At 44.7% G+C, this 26,016-nt stretch overlaps 1 protein-coding gene across 2 annotated transcripts in view; it reads left to right on the forward strand.

The window, feature by feature from the left end:
• CLNK (cytokine dependent hematopoietic cell linker) overlaps window positions 1-26,016 on the forward strand; it is a 198,068-nt gene that overhangs the window by 35,015 nt on the left and 137,037 nt on the right. Inside the window, exons 1-2 of one of the 2 annotated variants that reach the window (XM_045771340.2) lie at window positions 8,042-8,204; window positions 21,345-21,397. In XM_045771340.2, the coding sequence (XP_045627296.2) occupies window positions 21,387-21,397 (11 nt within the window). In that variant the 5' untranslated portion in view covers window positions 8,042-8,204; window positions 21,345-21,386. Of the gene's footprint in view, window positions 1-8,041; window positions 8,205-21,344; window positions 21,398-26,016 lie in introns of those variants that run through there. The other variant, XM_045771339.2, reaches the window with a different exon arrangement.

The raw sequence follows: 26,016 nt of genomic DNA on the forward strand, positions 1-26,016 counted from the left end.
CCTGAATCTTTTCTCCCATCCACACCGTCAGAATCACTATCACATTGCTTCTTACACATTCTCATCCCTTTCACACCCATGGCTACAATAGACCAGGCTCAAGAAGAACCAAATAAAGCATCAGTCTTGCAAACCCAACAGCTTCCCTGACACCCCAGAACTGGTTCTACTTCCCAACTGAAATTCTCTTGCATATACGCTCACAGGCCTATAATGAAATCCTGGGCCCCTAATCGATTGATTATAATACACTCAATCCATATTAGGCTGTTGCACAGTACAGGAGACATGCTTTCATCTAAAACCTAGTGCTAACCCTATGGAGGCTTAGTATTCAAGTTATTTGGCCTCAGTTGAAACACTTATTTAACCCTTTATTTTCTCTTTTCCATTTGCTTACCTACAAGGCTGCATAGTACTGTTCCAGGTGCGAACAGAGCATGAACAACACAGATCAATCCCACGTCGCATGGAGGCTGCATCATTGAGTACCTACTCTGTGCCCAGGGATGCTCACTATGGCAGATCCCAACAGGGACAAACTCCATCATCGTGGATCACCCTCCTTGTTCTCTCTCTAAAGTGCCATAGAATTCTTTCATTCTTACAAGCTGCTTCTTAAGATCATAGTTGTGATGGACTGAATGTTTGTGTCCCCTCAAAATCCATACGTTGAAATCCTACACACACACCCCAGTGCAATGGTACAAGTAGATGGCACCTTTGGGACATGATTAGGACGAGATGAGGTCATGCGGTTGAGAGGACTCAAGAATGAATCAGTGCTCTTGTAAGAGTCGCTAGAGAGCTTGCTCCCCATCTCTGCTGTGAGGATACAACTGGAAGCTGGCAGCCTATAACCAAAAGACGGCTCTCACCAGACCCTAACCATGCCGGAGCCCTGACCTAGGACTTCCAGTCTCCCACAATGTGAGGAATGAGTTTCTGTTGTTGATAAGCACCCCCAGTCTACGGCACTTTGTTACAACAGCCCAAACTAACAAAGACACGAGTCTTCCCCTGGTTGCTATAAAAATCTTTTAGGGTTTTCAATGTGTGATCATTAAGGAACCATGTTCCTATTGTCTCTTAGAAAATTCCAGAGTCATAGAAGTTTCCCGGCACAAGGATGGCGGCATGGGTTGTACGAAGAACTCCAGCCTTAGAATCCAAATCACAGGACCACCAGCTTCACCACTGATTATTGTGGACCCAGCCCCCACTTTTCACTTCATTGAGCCTCTGTGCCCCCCTTTTAAAGAAAGAAACATTATGGCTGGGGCAAGCGACCTGGTTTGTCCTTGCCCAGTGGTTTCCCAGCTGCGGGATCCAGGCAACACTTGTAACTTAATTGCTTTGAGTCTCAAAAATTACGCTGAGAGGTAGGTGCATTACAGACTGAAATGCAAATGAAGAAAAAGTTCAGGAAAGGCAGGGCCCCTGGGTGGCTCAGTCAGTTAAGCATCTGACTCCTGATTTTGGCTCAGGTCATGATCTCAGTGTCCTGGGATAGAGCCCTGCATGGGGCTCCACACTCAGCAGGGCGTCTGCTTGAGAATTCTCCCCCTCTGCACCCCCCACCCCTGCTCTTTCTCAGTCTTTCTAAAATAAATAAATAAATCTTAAAAAAAATGGAAAAGAATCTAAAAATTGTAGTTACCCTACTTATACCAGCTATGGTTATTCCTATTTGCCTTGAAGACAGAAAAGCGATTTTAGTTTCCTTCTCCTTCCTTCTAGAAAAGAAAAAAATTAAAAAAGGAAAAAGGCAGAGGGAGAGAATGAGAGGCTAAAAGTTCTGTCTCCATTTAAAAGCCAAAGGTTCAACTCCATTTTTGGTGTTAAGCTTGGCCTCCTTCCTCTCTTCTATTCTAAGGTCCTGCCTTGCTCCACTGTCTCCCCTACTGATGGTTCATCCCACGTGCTAAGCAAAACCTATCAAGGATTCCTCCATGCTGTTCGTGCTGTTTTCTTTTTTCTTAATCCGATTCTCGCTTCAAGACCTAAATTCAACCAATGCGAAGACAGATGGTGTAGGGCCCTTTGCCCTGCCAATTTAGCAACCCTGGCAACGATTCAGCTCCTGCATGGAGAGGGAGTGATTTTGCCTGCATGATTTAAAAATTCCACAGTGTTTTAACCCCCGGCAAAAGTGTTTGGCAAACAACCCATAGCAGATTTGTGTGTGTGTGTGAATGATGTCACACTCCTTACCAGATTTGTCTAAACAAGGCTCTGCTCAAGATAAATGGCTAACCGTGGCTGCCATTTAAATGTAGAATCAGGAGACAAAGCTGTGTGAGGCTGGAAAAAGATTTAGCTGAGAAGCTGGAACTTGTACCACTGTCTTCGTTCTTCCCCCGACTCACCTCAGTGGTCAGTCAAGTTTCCTCCACTTCCTCATTTGAAAATGAGAGGTGTAATCTACAGCCAATTCTGTTCACCCAATTGCTGGGTGATACACGGTGGGTTCTTGATATTGCAAAGGATTCCCAGATGAGAAGCAACAACAACCACCCTCAAGGAATTTATGATTTAATGAGATGTATGAAGTTCATTCCTCAAAGCTCATCTTTTCCTCAACAACTTCTTATGGGGTTATCTCCACTCAGAAATCCCTTCCCTCCAGACTGCACCTGGCTGAGTCTTTCTCCTCACTCAGGACTCAGCTCAACGGTCATCCCTGCAGAGACTCAACCTCACACTGCCTGATATGAAGAAACCCTCTACCCCCTACATTCCCGCCACTCTCTGTCCTGTTATCCTGTATCATTCCTTCATTGAGCGGCACTTCTGCTTACGTATTTCTTTCTCACTGGCATTTCACCAGGTACACTAGCCTCTGCTGCTACTGGCTCCCATGGCCTTGGTAGAACAGAGACACTAGTGTTCTGGAGCCCTCGTGATGCCAAAGCTGGGAGGGAGCTTGTGGAGGCAGTGGGGATAGATGATTCTATCGCCAGTGTGGTGACGCTGAGACTGCTCTTTCATATGGGTAATAGTAATAATGCCAATGGAGGCATTATTGTGATAATTAAGTATGCATTTATGCAAAATGCCTAGAACAATGAGGTCTTAATCTTAGTTCCATGAGGCTGTTCCAGGGAAAAGTAATGTGAACTGAGCACTGAATTCATATTTAATAGATCTTTATTAATTGATAAACAACCTGGCATTTCTGAGAATGAAGAATTAGAGGAGTCCAAGGAAACTGAGCAGAGATTTAAGGGAAAAGCTCTTTCCTTCTGCATTTGCTTATCATTTACACCTTGTGATTTCCAAAGAAGTTATTCATGAATGTAACAAAATTTGGCTAGAAAATCAATCCAAAGTTCAGAAACCTTGTTATGCTCAGAACGGCCCCTGATCTCTGACCTGTGAGCTCTTACACTGAGCCCCAGGTCTACCTATGTTGGGATTTGCCTTCCTGTGGGATGTGTTAGGGTGGTTGGGCCAGGAAGCCAGGGATGCCCGAAGGTCCTTTTTGGAGAGAATGGACTTCTATGGGAACAACCCCTCCAGCTGTAACTCTCCAGACACCAGATGAGTTTGAATATCAACTATGTTTATATGTTGAGGTTTTCCCTGGGAAGTTACTTCTTGACAATCACGAAAATTGCCCAAATGGGGACACAGACCCAGCTGACATTGAATGTCTGAAACACGGTACAGAACTCAACTCACACTCGCACCAAGATGCCCCTTTCCAGGGTGCTCATGTGATGTGTGCGATAGACCACAGCTAACGGAGAGAGGCTCGTAGGTGCTTCCTGGAAGAGATAAGATATAAGACAAAAGGCAATTGGCATGAGGTGATCCCCCTTCAGGGACCCAGAGTCAAACTGCCCAAGGCCCAGACACAAACCGGTGCTAAGCTATAAAAAAGTGCCAATTAACCTAGGTTCTCATAGGAGCTCTTATATAATTCATAAAAAATACATGGATTTTGTTCCATCACCCTCAACTGGGAATTTATAAAATAAACACACACCCACCGTGATGGTGTTGAACAGTTTTTCTTGTGTTTGGGGTTTATGGGTGTATGTGCAAGCTGCACGGTCAACCCCAGGCCTTGACACCACCCCGAGACCAGCTGTGTGGCAGGAACCTGAACTTGGCAATCACCACCCTCCAAAAGGAGGACACTAAACACCACCCAGTATTAGGGTGCTGACCCAGGACCAGCAATTTTTTTTTAAATCACCTGAAGTTATCTTGCTCAAAAATTTTTAAAAGAAAACAAATGAGAGAGCAAGAACAGTAGGAAAGTGGTTAAGCCAGGCTTTGTCGTCTTTTACTTTTATTTATTTATTGTTTGTTTGTTTGTTTGTTTGTTTTTCCAACACATTGTCTCAGCTTTAGAGAAAAGTGAATGCTTCTGTGTAGAATGTTTATTCATAAGAAATCAGTTTCTCCAGGGAAAAGTGGATGACAAGTACTCCATGCGATCTCTCTACATGATTTTGGCATCTGCTTATGAATCTATAATAAAAAGTCCAAAATAAAATAGAGTCCAAAATAAAAATTGTTTAAATGAGACAATAATTTTTAAAGTACAGATACAAATTTCCATTTATCTTTATGTGCATTAAATTCAAATTGAAAAAATATTTAGAGAACTCTTTGAATGGGCTCCAGTTGTTGACATGTGGTCACACCTTCTCTTCTATCTACATTTACGAGGTAAATTTATCATTTTGTGCCCTGGAAATGCTATGAGGTGAGTAGTGTCACACTCCTTTTTAAAGGTGAGAAAAGAAAGAATCAGTTAAGTAGATAACTTGCTGGAAGTCATTCAATGAATGGATCCAGGAGGGATTTGAACAAAGCCAGAGTAATTCCAAGGCCTGACAGTCTTGCAGTTCTGCCTCCCAGCAGGGCCTACGAGAGCCAGTAAAAGCTTTCTTTCCCTCCATCCCAGGAACTGTGGTCCTACTTGAACATAATTAGGTCTTGAAAGTCCTGCTTTCTGGGTTCTTGTGTTTATTTGGATTTTTTTTTTTCCTGCGATTCTTCCGTGCAATCTACCTAAGGTCTTCACACCCTGAGTGGACTAGTCAGAGAGTGAAATCTTGACAAACTCATTGTGTCAAGCATTGACAGAAATGTCCCTTTCAGACCCACAGGAAGCTAAGCCCATGTGCTGCATCCTTTGTTCACAGATGTGGTGGCTCATGCATCCATCGGGTTGTGCTTCTGGTGGCCTCATAGTATGCTTTCATGGCACTGCAAGAGGGCCCCCGGGAAAACTAAGGGACTGATATTAATTAGATGCCAGGCACAGCACTAGACACTCTGCAGGAAGCAAGCAATGTAATCTTCACAGTAAAGATTATGGTCCCCAATTTACATATGCAACAGAATGGTCAAGTCCTTGGCCCAAAGCCAGGTAGACTTTCAGTGATACATCTTGGGACTTTTGATCTGGCCGTTAAAACCCAAACTCCTCTGGATTTTCCCAATACTCCCAGTATGACTCAGGGTCCATGACCCAATACACTATGTCGGCAGGGTGTGGAGTGTGGTGGGTAGGAGATAAGAACGCATGAAGGAATTAATTACAAAATAAATCGTCACTCGAATCAAGGATGACTGTGAGGGAGTCCTCCACCTGGGGGATATAAGGTGGGCAGCAAAAAGAGGGAGATGTGGATGGAACCTGTGGGTGGCTGGCTCAGACTCAAAGAACACAGCCAGTCTTTCTAGCTGCTTCTGCACCATGCTCTCCCAGTTGTCTCTGCCTTTCAGTCACCTTTGCTTTTTGAGGTTCCTCCAGTGAGCTACATATGCTGTCTCTTCCACCCTGGCATTTAGATATACAGTTGCTTTGGCCTGGAACGTTCTCCCTGACCTTTACTCCACCCTTCTCCTCTCCCTCCTGCTCCTTTCCCTACTTCCTTTCATTATCCCTCCCTCCCTCCCTCTCTCCCTCCCTTCCTTCCTTCCTTTTCTCCTGACTTCTTTCCCTCATATCCTCTCCCCTGCCCCCTTTCCCCTCTTTTGGTCTAGCAAATTCCAACTCATTATCAAAGACCTCGAATATCACCTGTCCCAGGGGAGTTAGTCGTCCCCGAGCCCCCAGAGTAGAATAAATACCACCTACACTATTAACCACATTCTTGCTAGACCAAACTATCTTCCATTCTTCTTTGGTAAAAAGCAGGGATTTTTCATATCATCAAGATTTGAGTTCCCACTGTGGTCCAGCTACTAACTAGATTCCAACATGGGCATTAGATTATTTCCTAAAGAAGACCACAGTAACTCCCTTCCCCGTATCTACCCCTTGGGTGATTTTCTCCCACATTCATTCTGGACTTGTCCTTGTGATTTGGTTTGGCTAATGGGACCGTAGCAAGGAGGATGCAAACAGAGACTTGGAAAAGTCTTGAGCCTTGAGACTTTCCCTCTCTGCTGCACTAGGAGCCCTGAGGCTACCACGGATTTGAGCCTGAGCTAGCCTGCTGGATTGTAAGAAGCCAAGTGGAGAACTGAGGCACCTGGCTGATTTCCTGCCAACCAACAGAAATGTGAATATAAGGACCCCATGTCCTCCAGTGGCCTGCCAGCCAACCGGCAGAGACCAAATAATCATATGCTGCTATGGGCTGAATTGTGCCCCCCACAACCAAATTCATATGTTAAAATCCTAACCTCTAGTGCCTCAGACAGTGTCTTCAAAAGGTGATCAAGTAAAAAGGAGGTCAAAAGCGTGGGCCCTACTCCCGTGTGACTGGTATCCTTATAAGAAGGGGAAATGTGGACACAGGCACAGGAAGAACAGCAAGTGAGGATGAAGACTACCATCTCCAAGGCGAAGACAGAAGCTTGGAACAGACCCGATCCTCACGGCCTCAGAAAGAATCAATCCTGCGATGCCTCTGTTCAGACTGCTGGCTTCCAGAACCGGGAGAAAATGCATTGGTGTTGCTTTAGTGGCCCACTTTGTAGAACTTGCTACGGTGGCCCCAGGAAACTAACCCAGGCCCAGACCAAGTGAGCCACACGGTAGTGAACTCAGTAAAGTGGCTACTCTTTGAAGCCCCTGGTGCATCAAAGCTAATTGATAAAGTGAGTGAATTACTTGAATTTCCCCAGGCTTCAGTTTTCACAGTCACACAAGGGGTTTAAATGTCTTTTCTTCACCTTATTATCAATAAGATTTAGTAGGATAATGGCTGCAAATTGCTCAGCACAGATCTTGGCACATAATTAACATTTGATGAGTGCTTACTTTAACATTACCTTTGGGCTATCTGTTAAGTCAAAACCAGATTTATCTACCCAAGGAAAGATAAACTTCTACCTTTGAGTTTATCTTAAATGATGTTGGGATTTAGTATGGAATTCAACGTCAATTTATACAAAACCAGAGAGGGGGGTGGCAAGTACCGGATTCCAGCAGGCACTTGCAAGAACTCGCTCCTTAAATAAACCAGAAGTAAGGCAGAGAGAAATTAAATATGCTGAGTGCCGAATATGTGCCCCAAACCTTGCTACATGTCTTAACTTCCATCATTTTGTTCATTTCTTGGAACAGCTCTAAAATATAGATATTATTATCCCTCTAGCATAGACATGGAAGCTAGTTGTGAAACTGCAACTTGTCCAAGATCACGCAACTAACAATGAGTACAGCCGGAGTAAGAGCCAGACATGACTCTTGCCAGACCCCATGTTCTCTCCATTGCACCTGAGGGATCTGGTCCATGTGTCTTGTGTGGTCTCAGGGAGCCACGGGCAACATCAAGTCATAAGATAAATAGTGTTCAGCACGCATGTGAAATAAGACCAGCAAATAAACCCACTTTTGATGCTTGAGTGTTGCTCAGCAATCCATTTTATTGTGTTCTGGTAATTGTGAAGGGCCACTCAGGGACTCCTTGTGTCTTTAAGGACACCCTTTTCGGTTGGGAGACCTTAGCCTCCAACGGCTTCATGCACTGCATTTCGACTGAAGAGGAAGCCTTACCCACACACAGGTCCTACCACCCTAATCTGTGGTCACATTTCACAGGAAACCAAACCTAAAACGGACCTAGGAGGGGCTTTCTGCTAAAGGACACTGCTTAGCATTGAGAATAGTTCACTCCACTGCCTTACGGATTACTGGCTCCCGGACTTTTCTGCAATGCTGCCACGGTGTCCTCTCGCAGGAGGCCAACATCTCAGCACGGGACCTTGTGCACCTCCACGCTCTTCAGGTAAACTAAGGAGGCCAGCTCCATCTGACTGGGCATCTCACTGGCATAAATGATCATTAGGAAAGAACTGACACCAAGCAAAAAAGGTTTTTATAACATTCAATGCTGGGCCTTCTATAAAGCATCGAATGGCATAAAGAAAGCCAGCTCCCTTAACTCGGTTTTTAAAGAACCCTTCATTCTGCTGGAAGAAAGAATCAAGATACATACCTATTAAAAATTAAAAGACTAGATGTTTTCAATCTTCTCATCCTAGAGCTTGGACCCCCTGACTCTCTGCTACTAAAATCTAAAGGCCAGGCCGGTTGCTGGCTTTCTTGGCTGACCTTCATTAGGACAGCCCCCTAGAAAGGCAGCCTCAATTCAAAGTAGGTCATTGAAAGTAGAAATCAACTCCTGGAGCCCCCGTGAATATATATATATTTTTTTAATGTTCTAAATTGAAATAGCTTTCTTTCTGGTTTGGTGTGACTTTGGAATCATGCCGACCATCCTTCCATTCACAGAGATGAGGAGCCCAAGAGTAAGAGTGAAGGTGGGTACGATGTTCACCCTCCAAGATGTGGGGAGGCGTCTCTGCCAGGTTTTTCTTGGAGAGAATAAACAAAGCATAAATGAGTGAGACAGAAAAGAGAGCCAGTGTCCTCAAAGTCTGTCTGCTTTACAAGATACTGACGTGGCTGCAATTTATCAATACTGATTTTTTTATTGTGTGCCAGTGTTATTTATCTGATTATCTCTTTGCCTCTATTGTAGCATAGACCCTCTATGATGTTGCTCCATTGGATTCCTGGGGGGGGGGCCCTCAAACCACAGGGAATGGTTATTTCAAATCTCAGGAAGACTACCGTAGGTCAGGCCATGGGAGGTCTACCAGAGAAATGATAAAACTTCAGAAAGCCTCAGAGAAACTCAAGATCAAATATGCCCCCAGAGAAACAGGAAAGGCAACTGGCATTTACAACTCTGTCTCTTGCTGGCCAGTCTGTGTGCATTAACTGACTTAATCCTCACACTCAACCTTGAGAGTTAGGTAGTATTTTCCTCCATTTACAGAGGAACTTGAGTGGTCCAAGTAAACGTTCAAGGTTGCCCAGCCACTAATGTCATAAAAGAATTCAAAAGTATCCCGAATGCACCTGAGCTGACCAATAAGAACGGTGTTTCTTGACAGCCTCGTTGGTTCATCTCGCAGCCGTTCCTGGAGCGGTGTTAGGAATATCTAATGGCGATATTTTTCTTCTCTCCAAGGAGCCCGCTCAGATGACTCCATGAACAAGACCATTCTAAAACCAAAGATTATACTTTTCTGTACCATCTGGTCCGTGCTGGCCTTAGCATCAGGGGATCCTATTTCTAGCTCACTTTGCCATGAGTCACGTGCTGTCCTGGAAGGACTGTGGACTTAACATCTGACAAGTTGGTCAGGATCCAAACTCTGCCACTTGGACCAGACATGTTACTTTATCTTCTCCAATCCTCAATTCCTGCATCTTTATAATGGACCAAGATCACAGAACTCTTGCACTGACAACTATTTAGCCTCAATAACATGCTATTTATATTAAAAGAAAGATGGTGCATACTTAACACTTAGTAAGCACTCAATAAATATCAGCTCGCTCGTCATTACTTTCCTTACCCCGTATCAGTGCTGGCCTTATTCCTAAAACATGCCCATAATCACCATGGAATTATTAACACAGATAAGTTTATGAATATTTTATTTTAATAATCTCATTAAACAATAGCAATATACCACAATTGCATAGCCTTGTACAAGCAGCCTTAACCAGGCAGGGCGACATCAGGTCATTTAAGAGATGTTGCCGCTGAGGCTCTGGGAAGTTGATGAGGTTGTAAGCATGGTGAAATAGAAAAAGAAAGAGCCTTGAGGTCAATCAACACTGTTATATGAACGTGATGTGTTGCTTGTGTGTCTTTGGGTAAGTGACTTAATCTTTCTGATCTTCAGTCAGCTGTTGTCGGTGTGTTATAATTCAAAACTGGGTAAAATAATACACTTTGTGAGTTGCTGTGAAGATGAGAGAAAATGTACATAAGATGTCTGACACAGAAATGACATTCAGGAAATGGACAAGTGGCAGCTGAACGGTGTCACTACCAAGGTCACACAGTGAGCAGCAGAGCTCGCTCTAGAAGCGTATTTTATGAACACCACTAAATAAAGCAGTTATGTTCATATGTCAACTATACTTCAATAATAATTTTTAAAAAGCAGTTATAGGCACCATTGCAGACAATTGCCAAGGTCTACGAAGACCTGAGCTCTGGAGACTTCCTCCAGGCTATGTCCACGTGTTCTATTGTGAGGGAGATACAGTTCTCAAAGGGATTACATCATTAAACAGAGTTAACTACTTGAATCTAAATCAGGTTGAAGATTTTTACTGATTGAAACAAAATGTCCAGTGATGTTGCGAAGTGAATTATCAATAAGTGTGAGAAAGATCTGGTTAAATAAGTTCAGTATCAGTAATTTAAGAAAGAAGAACTACCATGGGAAACAGAATTATGGAAAAAGTCATTATGGGAATGTACTTTGTGGGTTTTGTTTTATTTGTTACTTTTGTGGATGGAATACGTTGGAAATCATCATCATGGTTCACTCTCTCTTTTTAGTAGGTATATTTATTCTTCCTCTGTACAAGAGGAGGTGAGGTTCACAGAGGTTCCCTACATTGTCCACTTTGCACAGTGAATAAGAGGGAAAGCCAGAAGTGGGACCTAGGTCTACCGGAGTCCCAAGCTCCCGCTCTGTGCACAAGGCTTCATCAGTGCTCTACTGGACGTGTTCAGGGTCATGGTCATAGCATCACTTTCCTACAAACTAAACAACAGCATTCTGGGGGTCCCAGATAGACCACAAGCAACAGCAAAACTGGTGGATGAGTTTGGTTATTTTATTTCATTGGTGATGCTAATTGAAAGGCTATTTCCCAAACACTTAAGCATGAGAAATAGAAGTCTACTGTGCTGAAATGGCACTGTACATAGCTATCTCCCGTCTAAACCGAGAGGAGGAAAAGATCTGAACATGACATGGAAATTCTATATCCATGTGTTTGAAGGCACAGCCTTCCATTGTGGTAGGTTTTTTGTTGAATTTAGTGTGAGATAAATATGAGGGGTGCCTAATAGCCCAGGCCCAACCTCTGAGAGGGTTAAGCCTTTGTGGGGTTCCGGTGGACCCATATTTAATCATGGGCTTTGCAGATTTCATCTAAGGCATTCAAAGTGGATGGGACTCAGGGGTGTTGTCTCATCCTGGCATTCTGGCCCACGCGTCTATCTTCTGTGACTCTGTTCAAGTGTTAAAAGTGTACTCAGGTTGTAAGTTCCTTTCCAGTAGGCAAATCTATGCAGGAAACAAAATTAATGCAGGGAGATAGCTTCCTGAAAACAAAGTCAGAGCTGTGTCATTACAATCACTCAACTCACTGAGCTATTGTTGGTCTGATGTCTTGATAGGCACCCGGGAGCCAGTCTGCCCCATGACTCTTTATGGATATTCATAGATCAGGTCCCCCTTACTCCTGGGCATGTCTAGGGATATCCTTACCAGCTCCACCTCTATGGGCATTCCTCATAAGAACACTTCCCTATCCCAAACTCCTACTTCTGTTCCCAAGCTCTTCCTACCACATGGTTCTACCCACTCTTTGAGAAAGAAATAACCTAGGTTTGGCTTCGGACTGTTACTTCCCAGCAGAATGATTTCAGGCAACTTATTTAACCTCTCAGAATCCCAGGTTACCCTTTATAAGACGGAATTGCAATACCCACCCTCTGGACGTGTGGGGAGGAATGAGATGTGGTATAAAAAATTACGTAGTATAATGCATGGCAATTATTAAGAGCAAAGTAAAGGATAGTGGCTATATTATCATTTTTAGCACAATTATCATGAGTTTAATTTACATTCAGGCAAACTTTCATTAGATTCTTTGGCTTCTTTTCCCTCTTTAAGAGTTTTGACCTAAAGAAGTCCTATTTTAAGGTGATTTCTCCAGAAAGCTAATCTCATCATTTTCATATTTACTTTAATCATTCATCTATCAAAACCTCAGTAGTATCTTACAACTCCCCAAATGTACCAATCCTCTGAAAATATTAAGACTTAATTAAAAATGATAGAAATTCCTTTAGGAGACTTTCCTTGCCAATTTCAATTCCTCACTGTCCTTCACGGCACTGATACTTTTAGAAATTGCTCAATAGTTACCTGTTGAACTAGACTGCATAACCATTTATAGTTGACATGATACTTTCACTTCCATCAACCCACGTGGCCTTCAAACCCATCCTATGAGCAAAAGAGGGTGAGTGTTTATATCCCCTTTCTTCGGGCTGGAGAAACAGAGTCAAGGTTGCACAGTGCTCTGTGCAGTTAGGCGCACCCAGGCTTAAAGACTTGCCTCCCATCTTGCGAGGCGAGTGATCCTGAATAAAAGGAGGGGGCAAAGACAGAGTTAATTATATGGAGGACCCTCAATTCAGGGGTTAAGTTCTAAATGCACTTGAAGTTTCAAAGGAAGCAGTGAGCTCATCTGAATCCATACTGTGCGTTTGTTCACTAGACAGATTTGGCTCAAGAGGGCCCTCGCTGAACAAAATGACAGAATTGTTCAATATTGAGAAATCTGGGTCATTTGGATTGTTGCCGTAGGATGGAATCTAAAGTAAACAGGGTGTCCTACATAGGGTTCTGGCATTCAGCAGATGGTGTTATTATTATTGTTGTTGTTGTTATTGATTACATTACTCTCAGTCCAGTGTCTATTAGATTGCCTGGCTTTTCATGCCCTGTCTTTGGAGTTAAAGATGCTCTCAAAGTTCCTTGAGACCCACCTTACCGTAAAACAGATCCTCAGAAAATGATCAGCATATAGCAACTGCTTAATAAATGTGAGTGACAGTACTTTCACCATGAGTCTTTAGATGTCTATGAGGAAGTAGGGTCCCTGGACTTGTCTCCACCCCAGGGCCAGCCTGTAAATTGTGGCAGATGATGGCAGATAGATTATAGATGGATAGATGGATAGATAGATAGATAGATAGATAGATAGATAGATAGATAGATAGATGATAGATAGATAGATAATAGATAATGATATAGATGATAGATAGATAGATAGATAGATAGATAGATAGATAGATAGATAATAGATAGATGATAGATAGATAGACAGATAGATGATAGATAGATAGATAGATAGATAGATAGATAGATAGATAGATAGATATAGATAGATAGATAGGATTGATGGATAGATATAGATAGATAGATAGATAGATAGATAGATAGATAGATAGATAGATAGATAGATAATAGATAGATTGATGGATAGATATAGATAGATAGATAGATAGATAGATAGATAGATAGATAGATAGATAGATAAAGGACCTGGCAGTACTAGCCCCAATCAGTGTGTTTCTGTGATGATTTTATAAGAGCCAAATGCAAATAGGGTGAGGAGAACAGGTAAACCTTTTAAAAAATGATACGGAAACATCTGATTAGGCTCTCGATAATCGACATATTATTTTTGCTACAGTCTAGTTTTATCTGAGCAGTAAAACCACGACAATGATAAGCGAGTAAGAAGAGGGAAGGATGGGAGAGGAGAAGAAGGAGGGGAAAAGGATGTAGGAAGGGAGGACAGAAGGAAGAGAGGGCTGTGAGAAAACAGCATGAGTGAGTGAGAAAAAGGATAAAGCAATAGGCTACTTACTGCAAAATGGGAAAAAAGGAAGAAAGAGAAAAACCCTACCACGGAAGGAAGGAAACCCTTTCTGCAGAAGAGAAAGAGATGATTTTTGAAAACAAAATGCACCAGGAGGGATATATTCCAAAATCTGTAGATTGCATCAGATCATTAAGGGTGTTTTCAAAATCATTTAAAATTTTTTTTAAAAAATGGATGCAGGTGCACATCGCCTTGAGATACTTAAGGGAAGTTACTTCTTACCAAGACAGTTGCAAAATCTTTTTTTTTTCAATCTGCCCATACTTAATAGCAGAAAAACTAGGAAAGCAGTCTCCTACATTCCTCAAAAAAATCTATAATAACAATCCATTTGACTCCAAATGCCTTCATTCGTTGGAAATCCAATAAAATTAAATGTTATACTTAATTAAATGTAGCTGACTGCTCTGACCAGGGTACAGAAATAGAAATCCAATCAGCATACAGCTTCCTTTAAGTCTGAGCATCTCTAAGATGTCACTTTCTCATTTTTTGTGTGACAATAGAAGAAAATTGCATGTAATTGTGACCGAATTAATAAACATCAGCATCTGAGAGGTCAGATGTTTCAACATGTTTACTCAAAGCATATGCATGCTTGCACCCACAAACACACGTGTGCATGCACAGGCACACGTGCACACTCCCTGGTCCTCTTCCCCAAAATATTCACACCGTAACCCCTCCTTCCCTGCCTCATCCATCATTTGGGATCTGTCGGATGTGACCACGTAGAGACCAGATGCGTATTGTATGCACTGTATGCTGGGTTCTTTTCTGTTTTCCTGGTTTAATGAAAAAAAGCATCAAGCCTTAATTCTGACCCTCCCCTCCAGCCTTGACCCAGTTTGAGCTGCAGAGCTATAGTGTACCTTCTTGACTGTCTCTAATATTCTCCTTAGCGGTTCATAGTTAGCTTTCAGCCATTTCCTGTGTCTGTTCAGGTACCCTGTCATTACGAGTACGATGTTTCTTAAACTTTGAAATAAGGAGGCTAGCATTTTTATAAACCTTATCTTCAAGGAATAAGTGAGAAATACTTGAGAGCAAAAAAAAAAAATTCTTCGCTGTAAAAGCATTGTTTTTCCTTCATAAAATATTAATTTCAGATCAGGTGAAATGCAGCAGAAATATTTATGATAACATATCTCTTTGCAAGCTCAGTTTGGTAGCACTGGTGAATTCCCAGTGGAGAACAAGAGTTCTCCAGGATAACAAGGAAATATGATTTGTTGCTTTACATATTTCCAATTGTTTAAACTGCTTATGGTACCATAAGGGTATTAATTATTTTCGGATTAAGAGCCACACCAGAATCCAATCCATTTATAAAACAAGTCTTTCCTTCCTAACATATTCGCTGAGACCCCAGGTGGGTTTCAAGCTCAGAAGCCGCCACCCGGTTTGAAAGCCCACATCTAATGTACGTTCTTTGGAAATCTAAAGCAAACAACTATCTATAAGACCTTGCTTTCTTTATTTTAATAGTTTTCTGAAATATTTATGTGCTTTCACCATCAAATCCATTATCTTCTTAAAAAAGGCTTTTCAACCCACCAAGTACTTAGCAAGCTAATTGAATATAATAACAGGGACCATCCCCTCCAAAACTGGAGGGTTGTTTGGCCAAAATGGGTGTGTAAGGCAGGGACTCCTGTAGTCTCAGTACCCCAACCATGCTGTCCTCTCTTTGATATGGTCCTTTTTATCCCTCGAGAGCAGCGGATCGAGTTTTAACGGGAGACTGCATAGCATAGAACAGTGATGCTCAAACTGGGCTTCATTTTGGACCCCAAAGAGCCTAGGTGTCTGTAAATCCCATGAGAACACTATCACTGAAATGAAAGCACAGATTTCTTAGCCAAAATTAATTAAGAGTGTATTCTGTTGCTTCTGCCTAGGCTTTGGAACCTAGTACATAGTCAGGCAATTATAGCGCCCATGTCAGCATTTAGGATGAGATTTGCACTGGCATCTAATGTTTAATACAGTTGATATCTCTCCTTGTTGGAGAACTAAACAGTCATCCTGAAAAGAGGTAGGCTCACCCCACAGACTCCCCAGGACCCCAGAATCTCCTGTCCGGTCCCTCCCTGACTGTGGGTCCCTGCAGGCAGAGTGCAGTCTCTTCTCGAGACCCCCATGTGCTTTTGCCAGCATCCCCACCGCAGAGCCAGCTCTAGACATATTAGTGCCATTTGCGCCGAGGACCCTGCTGTGACGGACAGATGGCACTGAGCATCACTCCTCTTTGATCATGAAAGTCAGGCTTACTTAGCCTTTGTTTCTGTGGTTAACTAGGAAGAGAAACTGAAAGAAATGCCCCAATTCATATAAAAAATAAATGTACAGACACATGAGATTTTCTCCCTGGATGGACCTTATAGCCTCTCCGGGTTGCTGAGTGAAAGTAAGAAAAGCAAGCTTCCAATGATGCTTGCTCACTCTCTAGACCCTGAAGCCCCTCGATGGCCTGCACCCCCTTCCATTATCATGCCCCAAGTAGGGGTCAGGGTGACTCAAAAGGAGCTGTAGAGAAATGAGTAAGGAAATCTTCCTCTGACCCCATAGGAGCTGCGTGGACCCCTCTGGGCATGCCTTCCTCTGCGTTCCAATACCACCGTATGTTCCTCTATTATTTACAGATACATATTTAATTCCACTCTGTACAATCGCTTACAGCGCCGTGGAGAAAGCAAACTAGTGTTACAGGGCAGAGCTTTGCTCTGGGTCTCTGATTCCTCATATCTACACAAATGGTGCCCGGCGCATCGGAGAACCTCAATACATGCTCAGAGAATACATGAACAAATTCAACCCCAAACGACAGTTGTAGGAGCCTGGATTCTATGCACTCATTGCCTAGACCAAGACCCGGCACAGGAATCGATGCCTGGTGAGATTAGAAGCCTTTCCCACTCATATCGGTGGCGTCAGTGTTTGGACATGGTGGACTTGCTTTATCCATTTCACTGAAAATTAATGCAGAAATAACTCTAAGCATATCGAGGATTCTTTATGAGCAGTGGTGTGACTGAATTTCCATTTAGGACGAGCCCAGGACAGTGAGGCAGGTGGAAGCGCCCTGCCTTGGTACTTCCCTCAGGAAAGAGAAAATGCTGGTGTGGGGCACTAGGCAGACAGCGCAGACAAGGGAAGCTCTCACGTCCATCGAAGTATCTGGGGCATTTAAAAAATATCAATACCTGGGCTCCACCCCAGGACAACTGGATCAAACTTTCTGGGGCATCGGTATTTGTAATTCTGAAGGCAGACAGATGTGAGAACCCACACTTACCCCACCAGGACTCGTGAACAGCAGGGAAGTGCTTCTCATTTCTGAAGACTAAAACCTCAAAGTCATACAGGACATTCAATCTTAGAGTTCACGTTAACGTCACTCCCTATATTTCCATATCTTCGATAGCTTACGGTCCCGTGGCATCCTCGCGAGAGCCCTACCATGGCTGTTGTGTGACCCCACGTTACAGATAAGCAAACTGAGGCTCAGAACAGTTGATGTTGTCCCAACGTATTACTAAAAAGCATCCAGGGGAATGGTTTGTAACGCCCGCTTATTGTACATGCAATGTAGGGCACGTAGCTTAACTTCTGTGAACGTCAGTTTGGTTTTGTATAAAATAAGGATAATAATACGGATCATACAGGGTTACCACGGCGAAGCAGGGACACGTAACAGGTGTTCGATGTCCATGACATACGCATGTCAGGAAGGGAAGGGCCCTGATAATATATCACCTTCCTAAAGCCTGTGGACATGGAATTCTTCCTGTCTGCCTCGCCACACCTCATTCTCACCACATCCTTTACAAAGTGACTGAGACCAGATAGAACTCTACCGCTCTTGGGCGGAACTTAGATGCTCTGAATAAAGTCAAGAGCTGCTTATCTTGAAAGTGCCACCCCTTACGTCATGCTAAGGCCACCACCTGGCTGGCCCGTACTGTTGTGGGTCACCAAGACCCCAAATTTTGCCTTTTAAGTGCTAGAAAGTTCGGACTTTAAGTGCTAGAAAGAACGGTCTATAGAATAGACCATTCACCTCTCTCGAAAGCTGCTAGTGACATCTTTTCTGAACTCTTAACTAAGATTTTAAAATATGAGCTGTTACAGATCAAATAATTTTTGGACAAGGCAAAAGTTAAGGGTTTCCTCCACAGTCCCTACCCTGTCCATCCCTGATGTCCCCCGTGTGAGCACTTGGGCAAAGCCTCTGCAGGGTTGTGCTGCAGGAAGCTTGATCAGAGAAGACGATAAAATGGGAGAAACATAATAACATACATCCAAGTTATTTAGACTATTTTTTATCACCAAATATGGAAGAATCATGGGGTTTTTTAAAGATTTCATTTATTTATTTGAGAGAGCACAGAGGGAGAGGGAGAAGCAGACTCCCCACAGAGCAAAGAGCCCAACGTGGGACTCGATCCCAGGACCTGGGATCATGACCTAAGCCAAAGGCAAATGCTTAACCAGCTGAGTCACCCAGGTGCCCCAGAATACAATTTTTTAAAATAGAACTATTTTACAGAATCTTTGAGCTGGAAGAGACCTATTTGGCACAACTGATGATTTCTCAGGTGAAAACCTGAGGCAGAGCTTTTCAATGCCTTGTTCAAGGCTACACAGTAGACAGCAGGTGGGGCTGGAAAGCAGCTTCTTCCCTGGGACCACCTCCCCAGGCCTCTACTCCGAGGCAGTAAGCCCTTGAAGGGGACTGTCCTGCACCCTATGATTCCTTCAGTCTGTACCTAAGAGCTGGCCGAGAGGCCAGAGAGGGCCCTCCATTAAATTTGTCTTCCTGTATCCCATCTCAACCCCGCTAACGATGCACTCAAAGAAATGAAGTGAGTGTACAAACAATATGTTTAAGTGGTGGACGGTCCTAAAATGGGGAGGGGGTGCAAATCTATCCTGCATGACCATAATCGAGTAATTTAATTCCTCTAAATATTAATATCCAAAAATCAATGTCAATATAACCCTAGAAACCCAAATGTAACAGAGGGGGTGCAAATCTATCCTGCATGACCATAATCAAGTAATTTAATTCCTCTAAATATTAATGTCCAAAAATCAATGTCAATATAACCCTAGAAACCCAAATGTAACAGAGCTGAGGTTACAGCAACCTGCAGAATTTGCTTTGTTATACAAGGGATTGCCTATGCATCTTTCCATAACGTTGTATCATTTGCAAAACATTTTCAGATGCATCGACCGATTTCATACTCAAAACAGCACGGTAATAGAAAGATGTGGGCATTTAGCATTTATAAATGAGGAGACTCCGATTGCTCCTACGAGGTCACACAGCCAGTTAATGACGGAGCTGGGACCCAGCAGCATCCTTCAACGTCCAGGGCAGGACTTTTCCAGTATTTGATGCACATCGTTTGCGTTATATGGATACATGTTCAAGCCCTTTTCCCCACCTCCATGGAGGACACAACTTTCAAAGGGGCCACACCCAGGTATTCCACACCACATCCAGAGAGGACTGTCAGCAGATGAGAGCCTAGCAGCTGCCTCCCCTTTCCCTGCTGCCACTCACGAGAAGCAGAAGGTGGGGCACACAGCCGTGAAGTCACACACGGAGTGTCTGAGCACCTGGGGCTTAGTCTGGCTCCTTAGTAACTTTCCTGCCCTTACTGGTCCAGGATCACACAGCTCAAGTCCAAAGCCCATCCTTTGTCATGCATAGTCCCTAACAATCAAAACCCAGGGGATCTTCCCAAGTTCCTTTCCCTGTGCTATCAACATCCGAGCTGCTGACCCCTGTGGTCCCACCAAGCCAGGCAAAGCCTCCCAGGAACATTGGCTATTCTAACATCTTCATATATTCGCACATGGCACTGCATTTGCCCAGCACGCCTCCCCTAATTCTGAGCCAAGAAGAGGTAGACTTACCCTGCAAGACTCAGTTCAAGTACTCTCTCCTTTGTGAAGATTCCCCTGGCCTCCAAGGCATAGAGGATTTGTTTTGTTTTATATGCATCTGTTTTTACAAAGCACTTTGATAGCAGCCATCATAGAAAGAGGCAGAATCTAAATCATACTGAGTTTTAGGAGTGCCTTGAGGACGGAGGTTATGTCTTATTGGGCACAATATTTGCACAAAGTAAGTTTTCAGTAAGTAGCACTCAGATAGATTGATGGATAAATGCCAACAGATGGATGGCAGAATGATCTAGAAGTGGTTAGAGCTCAGTGGGGTGTAATCTCGTGACTGGACAGGAAATGGAATTTTTGAGTCCTATGCATTCAGACTTTTCTCACAGATGGGTGATCTTGGGCACATAAGTTAACTTCTCTGAACCTCATTCTTTTTATCACTGAAGTCCACTCCCTACCCTGCTACACTTAGCTGGGAGCCCCAGGAGGCTGATGGGTAGAAACCACATCAATGCCTCTTCACTCTTGGCTTCCTGTTGAGTTTGGCCAACGGGAGACAACAGCAGGAGATCCTGGCCAGGAGAAGTGTAAGATGGGGTTTTCTATGCACCCAGCACACTCCCTCCCTCATACTGTAGAAGCCACAGTTCCCTTCCCATTAGCCCCATGCCTGGGTCCCAGTGATACCTGGCTCCCCTGACCCCTCCAGGCCCGAGCATGGCAAAAGCACCCCCAGGCCCTTCACTTTCCATTGTGGCTTCCCCATACCCTGTCCATAGCTTTTAAACCATCTCTTTATTAAACTTCTCAAATTACCAATTTGAGCGTCCTGTTTCTTGCTAGAACCCTGATACCATGGGCAATATCTTTCATACCCCCCAGGGCCTCTGTGTAGATTAAAAGTAATCACAGATGTAAAGCTCCTATTGAATACTCCCAGGGTCTCTGCGGCTAATTTATATGGTAAACGGAGTTAATAATCTCTCCTACGTGGGTGAATATAAGCCACAAATAAAATGTTGTGTCCTATGCGAAGCACTATAGAAATGTAGCTTCCAATAAATATTTCACGGCAGGTCCCGCTTGGAAAGGAGAGCATCCCTTCTCCTGCATGTGCTCGGGCGCGAGCAGGGGCTAGCACGTCCCGGGTGCCCAGGGGAAGCACACAATTGCATGCGAGGGAAAGCCAGGCTCAGGACGTGTGTGCTCAGCTCCCCAGGGCAGACAGGATGGATCCTGACAGAAAGAGGACAGCATGTTAGGGAAAAATCCCCTCTCCCACCCCACTCCAGAAATAAACCAATTATCGACCTGGATTGATTCTCTCCCCATCACTTCCTCTAAGCTGGCACCTGTGTCCCATTTTAACAAGAAACGACGGTAGCGTGTTCACCAGAATTAAAACATGACGTGCCTGGCTCAGTAACGAGTTTACTTTCTGTCTCCACAGGCTGAATTGAAGATCCCTCTTATTTGCGGGGAGCCAAGAACTATGAACAGAGAGTAAGTACTGCGACGTCACCGTGAGTCCCAATCTCCCCTCTCCTGGTGGAGGAAGGACTGGTGCCAATACGCCCCCGTAGGAAGGGCATTGCCCGTTTCAGCGCCGAGCTGGAGAGGCTGGGGTCGGGGTCAGGGGTGTGTGTTCGTGTTCACTGAGCCTCTTGCCCAGAGTGCCAGCGTTTTCTGTGGCCAGGTCACTTGTTCTTACCCAGCCTGGGTGTGTGGCCGGGACAGGGACGAGATACCCCGGCACCAGCATGCCAGAAGGGCACCCCGAAATACCACCCATCGTGTCACAGCCCAGGGCGTGAAGGTAGAACCATAGGAACCGTGGCGGCCATGCTTGTTCCCACAGCAGAGAACTTGGAGCCCAACTGTCTCTTTGTGGAGCACCCCCAGGGGTGATGTGGTTGGTGTGGGGCGTCCTAATGTGCCCCTGGGTCTACAAAAAATCCATCCTGTTCCTGAGGTCTATGACTATAATAAATAGAAAAAAAACTAGCAGGCCCCCAAGTCGTGAGAAATACTTATAATGAAAATGCACACCAAAAAACCTTTAAACTGAGAAAATTTGGTGTACTAATTTTTAAATCAACCCACTTTGCTTATTTTGCCAACGGGAAAGGTAACGCTCTTATTCTCACTGTCATTGTGTGAGACAGAGCATGCGTTTCCGTCAGGCAGACCTAGTGCAAATCCCTTGTCGTGCCCCATCATTTTATAGCTGTATGATCTTGGGGAAGTTACCTGACCTTCCCTCCAGATAGCAGGGTCTGGCCTGGGGAAGGAGGACTGCCTGGTTTCTGGGTGGATTCCTGGTCTTGGAGGGAGCCTGGGGGACACCCCAGGGTAACCAGGTGATGCCTGGGTCTCCCAGGTGGGTGCCGGAGGCAGGGCTGGTGTCCAGAGCGACACGCAGGCAGCAGGTCCAGCATCACAGCTGTCCCAGACACCCACAGGTTTTGGGGGGTGGGAGTGCGACCCCACACACAGCCGGGGCCAGGCCTGTGGGATGCAGAAGCTGGGGCTGCTGCTTTTCTTCTTGCCACGGAAGTGCAGCGGGAGCTTCCTGGCACACAGGTCACAGGTGGGCTCCGCGTCTGGCTCCGAATCTAGCGTATGGAGCATCTCCTCCGTGCGAGGTGCTAGGGCTCCCTTCTCTTCTTTGATCCTCCGGCGGCGAGTGGGGCCAGATGGCCCGCACCACTACCTTCTCTGAGCATCAGCTTCCTGGTCTCAGCGGCTCCTCTGAGACAGCACAGAAAGTGGGGATGGAGCCAGGCCTGGGATTTGAGTCTGTCTGACCAAATCCAGCGTCCCTTCTGTTGGTCCCAGCTCTGCGGGAACCTGAGGAAGGCAGGAGCTGGGCAGGCGAGGCCAGGGTAGGTCAGAGAGCTTGCTGAGCCAGGGTCGCATGACAAAGAGGATGAATTATAACCGGTGATGAAGGTGGCAGACAGCAGCTTCATCGTAAGATAAATAAATAGTCCGTGGCGGTGGAATGAATAGCGAGGCAGGTGCTTCTGCTTCCCACCAACCTGGGTGCCTTAACACAGCCAAAAATGTACTCCTTCACAGGTCAGGGGGGGCTAGGAGTCCAAAATCAAGGTGTGGGCAGGCCTCTGCTCACTGCAAACCCTCAAGGGAACATCCCTTCTTACCACCACCACCACCACCACCACCACCCCGTCCCCAGCTTCTGGGGGCCCCAGGTGCTCCTCGCTTGTGCCTACATCACTCCTCGGTCTGTCTCCACCCTCCACTGGCCTTTTTCTCTGTGTCTATGCCTTCTCTTCCTCTGCCTGTTTCAGACCACCCTTGTCTCTCTCTTATAAGGACATTTGTCATTGGGTTTAGGGTCCCCCTAGATAATCTAGGATGACTTCACCTCAAAACCCTTAACTTAATTACATCTGCAAAGACCCTTCTTCCTCATAAGGTCATGTTCACAAGTGCCCAGGATTTGGGCATGGAAATATTTTAGGGCTGCCACTCAACCCACTAGGGCAAGCTTTATGTTCAGACCCATCCCCTTCTTTGCAGGGCACTGTGGGGTTACTGTGACAATCTCAGCAGCATTTGCTATGAGTTTCCAGCTGGTTTTGTGGTTGAGAGCCCCTGCCCTGCATCCCTGCCTCTCTTCCTCCCTGTGCTTCCACCCTATGCCAGCAGTCTCCTCCATCAAGAAAAGAGGTGTCTCACCTTCAGGAGGACTTTAGGTAGCTTTGATTTTTAGCCAGACAGTCGGCCTCTGGGCAATTGCCATCTCATCAAGCTTCCAAAAGGTGGCTTTAAGAGTTCAGCATTAAATTCGTGCAGGAAAGGAAGCTCCCAGAGGACAGCCGAATCATCATAACTTCATAAACATGCCTTTTCTCCTCTTAGGATGCTGAATTGGAATCTGTATTTTCACAAGTTCCCCAGTAGATTTCTAGCCACATTAAAGTTGAGACTCACCTGACTAGAACAGTGGCCCCCAGAGCTCTCTGCCTCCTGGCACACTCGAGAAGCAGCTACAATATTCACCAAGATAGGACCCAGAGAAGGCAGTCACATAAGGGATGTTGCGTGAGCATGGTTTGGAAATTTACAACCCTCCTTCCGTAGATGCGTGTGCGCGCGCACACACACACGCACACACACACACACAGGTTTGACCCTACTGTGCCTTGGGGGAGCACTCCTTCCTCTGTGAAAATCATTAACCCAGTTAATTCAGCGCAGTAGATTTTTTTATAATAATTTTTTATTATGTTATGTTAGTCACCATACTTACGTCCTTAGTGGTTTTTGGGTTTTTTTTGGTTCTTTTTTAAGATTTTTTTAATTTATTTGACAGGGAGAGAGACAGCCAGTGAGAGAGAGAACACAAGCAGGGGGAGTGGGAGAGGGAGAATCAGGCTCCCAGCGTGGGAGCCTGATGTGGGGCTTGATCCCAGGACCCTGGGATCACACCCTGAGCCAAAGGCAGACGCTTAACGACTGAGCCACCCAGGCGCCCCTACATCCTTAGTTTTCGATGTAGTGTTCCATGATTCGTTATTTGCATGTAACACCCAGTGCTCCATGCAATACGTGCCCCCCTTACTACCCATCACTGGCCTATCCCAACCTGACTGAGCAATAGGACCGTCAAGGGGGCTCTGATTGAAAAGCAGTTTCAGCGTCCTTCCCCAGACCAAAGGAATCGGAATGCCTGCACACTGACTTGACTTACGATGCTCAACTCAGTCTCATCTTAGCTAGGGTTGCAAAATACGGCTGCAAGAGGTCTCACTGCTCTGCAACCTGGAATTCCTTGTGAGTTTTTTAAACTGGAATTCTAATTGACCTTTGTAACTACAGCTAATGCCTTACTATCTCCCAAGGGGACTTTTGCAATGAATGAATGAAGACACATGAAAGGACAATACAGAGACAAACTACACATTGACGCAGACATGTATATACACAATACAAGTACGAGCACAAGTAGTTCCCTATAAATGTGTTAATTCAGTCAAAAGCATTTACTGAGTATACACTGTGCTGGGCGCCTCCCTTATGAAGCTGAGAAAGATCTAGTTCCTGCCCTCAAACAGCATTAGCTGTATGTTGGACAGATCTCTTTAGTCTTACGCAGCAAGAGATGGGAAAGCACCATCAATGCTAAGGACTGTGGATGTCATGGCTCTAAATCACTTCTGAAATTAGCAGGCTATTTCATATTTCCTCTCCCTGCAACAAAGCTTTCAGCTTCCCGAGCAATCAAAGTACCTAAAGCCCCGCTCCCTGGAGCACATCGGTGCTGTTAAGAGTAGACAGACCTACTTCCTCCATCGGGGCTGGATGAAGGGGTCTTAGGGTTTGGTTCCAGGATCTCTTCATCATTCTGAACAGAACGGATAAGAACCTTGGTGCTACAGCTCTGAGTGTTTTGAAAGAGATGGAGGTCATGAGAGTGATTGCTTCTGGGCCCTTCTAGTCAGCGGACACCCTGCCCTGGCCAGGCTGCTTCGGGCTCTCAAGAGGGAGACACACTCACGCATCCCAGACTGGAGACTGATGGGGGCACGCGCCCCTGTAGTGCCCACTTTGAAACGTGCTGAAAAGGTGTGACAGCCAACTAGCTTTGTTCATTGTTAAAATTACTCACAGTCCTCATGGAAATTTTAGAAAATATACAAAAGTACAAAGAAGAAAACAAAAGTCACCATTGATCTTAGCATCCAAAAATAAACACTACTTTGCTGCAGGATTCTGAAGTCATTTTTCTGTATCCTTATGTAACATTTTGAAATTTCAGCAAACCTACTTTTATTTATTTTTATTTTTTTATAATAACATTTTTTATTATGTTAGTCACCATACAGTACATCCCTGGTTTCTGATGTAAAGTTCCATGATTCATTACTTGCGTATAACACCCAGTGCACCATGCATTACGTGCCCTCCGCACTACCCATCACCAGCCTATCCCATTCCCCACCCCCTCCCCTCTGAAGCCCTCAGTTTGTTTCTCAGAGTCCACAGTCTCTCATGGTTCATTCCCCCTTTTGTTCACTCATTTATGGAACATAAGAAGCAGGAAGATCTGTAGGAGAAGAAAGGGAAGAAGAAGGGGGGGGAGTAAACAGAAA

Source organism: Ursus americanus, chromosome 8 (assembly GCF_024610735.1).
Source record: "Ursus americanus isolate L20-20 chromosome 8, mUrsAme1.1.p, whole genome shotgun sequence".
Classification (NCBI taxonomy): Eukaryota; Metazoa; Chordata; class Mammalia; order Carnivora; family Ursidae; genus Ursus; species Ursus americanus.